Source organism: Gekko japonicus, unplaced genomic scaffold (genome assembly GCF_001447785.1).
Source record: "Gekko japonicus isolate JY-2015 unplaced genomic scaffold, Gekko_japonicus_V1.1 scaffold10, whole genome shotgun sequence".
NCBI lineage: Eukaryota > Metazoa > Chordata > Lepidosauria > Squamata > Gekkonidae > Gekko > Gekko japonicus.
The window spans coordinates 3,023,484-3,029,685 of NW_015167526.1; the positions used below are offsets into that span (position 1 = coordinate 3,023,484).

Here is a 6,202-nt window from a genome sequence, read left to right on the forward strand (position 1 = left end):
AGAAGAGATTGGATTTATACCCCGCCCTTCACTACCCAAAGGTGTCTCAGAGCGGCTTCCAAACTCCTTTCCCTTCCCCTCCCTACAACAGACCCCCTGTGAGGTCGGTGGGGCTGAGAGAGCTCTGAGAGAAACTGCTCTTTTTCAAGGACAGCACTGACAGAACTATGGCTTGCCCAAGGTCATCCAGCAGCTGCGAGTGGAGGAGGAGTGGGGAATCAAACCCGGTGCTCCCAGATTAGAGTCCGCGCACTTAACCACGACACCAAACTACACCTCAGAGGAGAATATATTCTGACATAATACGTCAGTCTAACCGTGACACACCATTTCCACGTTCTAGTAACACCAGGGACCCCCGACGTGGTGCCCACCAAGTATTTCTAAAAGGGGGCAGGGCTTTCGATAAGCAGCGTGTGTACAAGGGAAGTAATGTGAGCTTGTTTTATGGATATCGTGGACCACCAGAAGGACCAATTGGTGGGCTCGAGATCAAATCAAGGCTGAACCCCCCCCCCTAGAAGCTAAAATGACTGAACTGAGGCTGTGGTACTTGGGTCACATCGTGAGAAGACGAGTGAGTGGTGACCAGTGTTCCCTCTAAGCTGAGTTAGTGTGAGCTAGGTCACAGTTTTTTAGCCTCCAGCTCACAGGTTTTTGTCTTAGCTCAGGAAGGATATGGCTCCAGAGCAAACTAATTTATGCAGCAGCCAAATCTCTCACTCACAACTTTAATGCCTGTAGCTCACAGAGTAGAATTTTTGCTCACAGGACTCCACAGCTTAGAGGGAACATTGGCAGTGACTCACAAAAAGTCATATCCTGCCGCATGTTTTGTGAGTCTTGGAGGTGCTCCTGGACCTTTTCTCCTGGAAGCAGCAGCAGAGGTAATTTCAGGGGGGAACGCGGGGGAAACGCAGTCCCCCCGGGTGAGGTACGGGGGGTGAGGCACATGACAAAGCCCCGCCCCCTGCTTCCGGCCGCCCCGCTTCCGGCCCTCATTCAGCCAGGAGGAGGCAGGAGAAGAGGGAGGGTAAGTTGCTCCCCCCCTGCCTCTCCCCACCCCTGCCTGCCTGGGGCCAGGGAGAGCCTTCGCGGGGCTTCCTTGCCCTCCCGCCGGCCTTGCAGGTCCCCCGCCGGGCCCCTCATGGGGCTCGGCAGTGGAGCTGCAAGGCCGGCAGCGGCGGCCGGGACCGTTGGGGGCGGGAGTGTGTGACCTTATGACACATTTCCGGTGATGTCAGGGGGTGTGGCCTTATGACACACTTCCGGTGATGTCAGGGGGTGTGGCATATGCTAATTAGTTATGCTAATGAGTTCCCCTAGCTCTTTTTCTACGAAATGACCCCTGAGCAGCAGGGAAAGAAGAAGACTCAAGCAGTGTCCCCTCTAAGCTGAGTTGATGTGAGCCAGCTCGCAGTTTCTTAGCCTCCGGCTCACACGTTTTTGTCTCCGCTCAGGAAGGGAGGGCTCCAGAGCAAACTGATTTAGGCAGCAGCCAAACCGCTCGCTCACCACTTTCATGCCAGATGGCTCACAAAGTAGAATTTTTGCTCACAAGACCCCACAGCTTAGAACAGGGGTGTCGAACTCATTTGTTATGAGGGCCGGACCTGACATAAATGAGACCTCGTTGGGCCCGGACCATGTGTGTCATAAAAGGTAATGCCTCTAGCTCATATGTTTTTGTCTTCGCTCAGGAAGGACAGCTCCAGGGCAAACGAATCTATGCAGTAGCCAGATCGCTCGCCCACAATTTTAATGCCCGCTGCTCACAAAGTAGCGTTTTTGCTCGCAAGACTCCACAGCTTAGAGGGAGCGTTGGTTGCCACCAGCACGGGACTCAACAGAAAGCAGCTTCAGAGAGCCTCTATGTAGGGCAACGGAGACGGCCGACATCCGGATTCCATCCTGTCCTCCCACACAAGGGGCCAAACCCTTTCCCGTGGCCTACATTCAGTCAGTGCCGCCTCCTCCCACTCGCATGCTTTTAGCACTTCAGAACACAAGAGCATTGCGTCGCTGAGAGCACGTTGCCACTGGCTTCCAAAAATCCAGAGGGATCGAGGTTACCTTCTTGTGAATGGTTTGGTGCTGGGCTGGGACTAGGGATGCCAGCCTCCAGGTGAGACCTGGGCAGGGGTCATTTCGTAGAAAAAGAGGTGCAGGAGCTCATTAGCATAACTCATTAGCATAACTTATTTGCATATGCCACACCCCCTGACATCACCGGAAGTGTGTCAGAAGGCAACACCCACCGCTCAGGCTCCACTGGACTGTTTTGGATTGCTAGCTATTTGGGGAGGGGGGAACGTGCAGATCTGTCCTCGCAGAGGAGGGAGAGCTTGTACCTGAACAAAACTTGGTCTTAAAGGTGCCACTGGACTGTTTTGGACCAGGGGGCTGGGGGGAGCTCTGCAGCTTACCTGGCTGCTTCTTGCTCTGACTGAGGGCTGCTGGGAGCAGGGGGTGGGGCTTGTTGCATGTGCCCGCCCCCTGGGCTCTTTACTGCCGGAGCGCCGCTCCTGCAGGGAATGAGCCCTGGACCTGAGGATCCCCTGGAACTACAGCCCGTCTCCAGATGACAGAGATCAGTTTCCCCTGGAGAAAATGGATGCTTTGGAGAGTGGACTCCAGGGCCTTGTGCCCCACTGAGGTTTCTGTCCTCCCCGGGCTCCACCCCCAGATCGCCAGGGGCTTCCCAACCTGGATCTGGCAACCCGACCCCCCCCCCACCTCCCACCAGTGATCAGGGAGGACCTGGAACCCTAGTTGGGATGTGCCAGAGGAAATGGTCTTTCAGGGGATCGATCCGCTTAGCAATGCTCCCTCTAAGCTGTGGAGTCTGGTGAGCAAAAATTCTACTTTCCTGAGCTCCTGGCACTTAAAGTGTTGAGCGAGCGATTGGGCGACTGCATGAATGAGTTCGCTCCGGAGCCATATTTCCTGAGCAAAGACAAAAATGTGTGAGCCGGAGGCTAAAAAGACTGTGAGCTAGCTCACATGGACTCAGCTTAGAGGGAACACTGCCGCTTAGTGACCTGGGTTTCCGGCTGAGCTTCAAATCAGGGGCGGAGCTCTCGGGGGACCTGAACTTTGTACCGGTATTTTATCAGTCGGTCTTGCCGTCTTAGCTTTGCTCTGAGGCTGTGACTCTGCAATTGGTTCCTCCAGCAGGCCCGCCTCTCCCCACAAGAGGTGAAAAGACCAGAACCGCTTTTCTCTCTTGGAGTCTGCAAGGAAGGCATCTCCCGGTCCGGTCCGCTCCGCTCCGAAGTGACCCACTGGGTTCCCGGTTTGTATTGCATTATACTGAAGCAGCCGCCGTTTCGTGGCCGGAGGAAGAGAAGTGGCAGCCGTCTCCCACGTAAGATTCCTGGAGCATCACCCCCCCCCCCCCCGGTGCTGCCAGCTACCTGTTCTGTCCATTTGGGGCCGGCTAAGCCCTCCTTCCTCCTGTTCCCACAACTGTTCCCACAAAGTGCAGAAGAGGGCAACTAGGATGATAAAAGGGTTGGTGGAACACTTTCCCCATGAAGACAGGTTAAAGCGCTTGGGGCTCTTTAGCGTGGAGAAAAGACGGCCGAGGGGTGACATGATCGAGGTTTATAAGACTATGCATGGGATAGAGCAGGCAGAGAAAGGGGTACTTTTCTCCCTTTCTCACAATACAAGAACTCCTGGGCACTCCATGAAATTGCTGAGCAGTCAGGTTAGAACGGATAAAAGGAAGTCCTTCTTCACCCAAAGGTGATGAACACATGGAATTCACTGCCACGGGAGGTGGTGGTGGCTATAAGCATGGATGGCTTCAAGAGGGAATTGGATAAGCATATGGAGCAGAGGTCCATCAGTGGCTCTTAGCCACAAGGTGTAGATCGGAACTCTCGGTCTGGGGCAAGGGATGCTCTGTATTCTTGGTGCTTGGGGGGGTCAACAGTGGGAGGGCTTCTAGTGTCCTGGCCCCACTGCTGGACCTCCTGATGGCACCTGGTATTTTTGGGCACTTTGTGACAGAGTGGTGGACTAGATTGGCCATGGGCCTGATCCAACACTGGCTTCTCTTATGTTCTTATGTCTCCCCCCCCCACGTCATCCCTGACAGCCCGCTCTACTCTTTCTTTCCAGGGGGCGGGCGAAGATGAAGCTGAACGAGCGGAGCTTGGCCTTCTACGCCACCTGCGACTCCCCCGTGGACAAGGCCGGCTTCCTCCACAAGAAGGGCGAGCGCCACACGGCCTACCACCGGCGCTGGTTCGTGCTGAAGGGGAACCTGCTCTTCTACTTCGAGGACCGGGAGAGCCGGGAGCCGGTGGGGGTCGTCATCCTGGAGGACTCGACGGTGGAGCTGTGCGACTCCAGCGAGGAGTTCGCCTTCGCCATCCGCTTCGGCTGCGCCAAGTCCCGCACCTACGTCCTGGCGGCTGAGAGCCAGGCAGCCATGGAGGCGTGGGTGAAGGCTCTCTCGCGGGCCAGCTTCGGCTACCTGCGGCTGGTGGTGAGGGAGCTAGAGAAGCAGTTGGAAGAGATGCAGCGCCACCTCGCCGGCGCCCACCGGGTCCAGAGGAGATCCCCCGTTTACCGGAAGAACAAGTCCGCTCCCAATCTGGAGCCGGCCGCCTTGGGGCCGGCCTTCCCTCACGAGACGCCCACGCTCCCAATCTGCGTCCCGCCGAAAGAAAACGGCTGCGCCTTGTGGTACAACGGTGAAGGGCCTCGCAGCCTGCCGAGTGGATACCCCCCGGTCGATCGAGGGGCGTCTGGGGGCGACGGCCACGAGGGGGGTCTCAAGCCACCGCCTTTGCCGCCACGGAAACGGGCCTCCTCGGGGAATTCCTGTGGCGCCAGGGGTTCTGGGACGGACTGCCTCGTGTACCCGGACAGCGCTGGCTTTTCCCAGCTCCACAGCTGGTACGGCAGGGAGATTCTTGAGCTGCGAAGGGCGTGGCTGGAGGGGCAGAGGGGCGGCGGTCCGTGAGCCGGGTTTTGGGCCAAGGAGGCCCCCTCGGAACGGCTGAGCTGGACCCGAGTCCGATGACAGGCGGTCATCGGGTGCCGTGACTGATCTCCGGCTACTGGAAACTTTGCTTCTCCTCAGTCACGTGCTGACTGTGCCCGGCGCTGACGGAAAGCACCCGCTGCAAACTGGCACGGCCTCCCCTTGGCCAAGGGCTGGTGGCTCCCAGAACCCAACCATGTATGAAGGGGGACACTTTTAGAAAGCCCGGGCGTGTAACAGGCGGCCTCCTGCTTGCTAAAACGCAGCAGGAGATGTGTTTGAGAGCAGAACCCACCCGGGGCAAGTCAGAACCAAGCAAACCTTAGCCGGAAGCATCAATTTCGTGAACTGAATCTTCCCTTGTTGGCAGGGGACTCTGTGACTGAGGTACTGGGAGGTCCACGGGGCGGCGGGTGTGTGCCTGTCCCTTTATGCTGTAGGGGACAGGCGTGGGTACATGTGGAAAAGCGGCAGCAAGAAACATAGGTCTTGTGTGGATGTATTTGCAAAACTGTTTGTGATCCCTAAAGTGTTTTTTTAATTTTTAAAGTTAATTGACCCATTTCCTCTGCATTCTGTTAAGCGAGAGGGACGGCAGGGTGGAATATCTGGGGCGGGGTTGTTCCTAAGGGATCCCGTGATCTGCTGGAGCGGCTCTGCTCTTTAAGCTAGTTTGGTGTCGTGTTTAAGTGCGCGGACTCTGATCTGGGAGAACCGGGTTTGATTCCCCACTCCTCCACTTGCACCTGCTGGGTGACCTTGGGTGAGCTGTAGTTCTCTCAGAGCTGTTCTTGAAAAAGAGCCATTTCTGTCAGAGCTCTCTCAGCCCCGCCTACCTCACGGGGTGTCTGTTGTGGGGAGGGGAAGGGAAGGGAGTTTGTAAGCCGCTCTGAGACTCCTTTGGGTAGTGAAGGGCGGGGTAGAAATCCAATCTTTTCTCTTCTTCTTGCTGTGGATTCCTCTGCCGTTTGTAGCTGCAAGTGAGGTGGGTTTTTTGGGGTGGGTGGGGAGTCTGGGGTCCCGTACCCCGTTCAAGGAGGGCACAGCCTGGGCCTCTGATTAGGTGTGAGCTGTAGAACAGTTATCTGGAATCTTCTGGAGTCAGCAGAGTTTCCTCGGCAGACCAGTGGTCACGGAAAGAGTTTCCTGAAGGCAGAGGTTTTTGAAGAACTGCTCTTCTGGAGTTTTCCAGCTGGTTTGCAG

General features: G+C 56.5%; 1 protein-coding gene across 1 annotated transcript; it reads left to right on the forward strand.

Moving 5' to 3' along the window:
- The first annotated feature begins 3,198 nt into the window (after nt 1–3,198).
- FAM109A (family with sequence similarity 109 member A) lies at nt 3,199–5,475 on the forward strand. Its single transcript, XM_015413256.1, has 2 exons — nt 3,199–3,367; nt 4,129–5,475. The coding sequence occupies exon 2, from the start codon at nt 4,142–4,144 to the stop codon at nt 4,976–4,978; it is 837 nt and encodes a 278-aa protein (XP_015268742.1). The 5' UTR covers nt 3,199–3,367; nt 4,129–4,141; the 3' UTR covers nt 4,979–5,475.
- The last annotated feature ends 727 nt before the right edge of the window (nt 5,476–6,202 follow it).

What these genes read in the sequence shown, in the direction of transcription:
- FAM109A (XM_015413256.1), top strand. Translation starts at nt 4,142, where the DNA reads ATGAAGCTGAACGAGCGGAGCTTGGCCTTCTACGCCACCTGCGACTCC.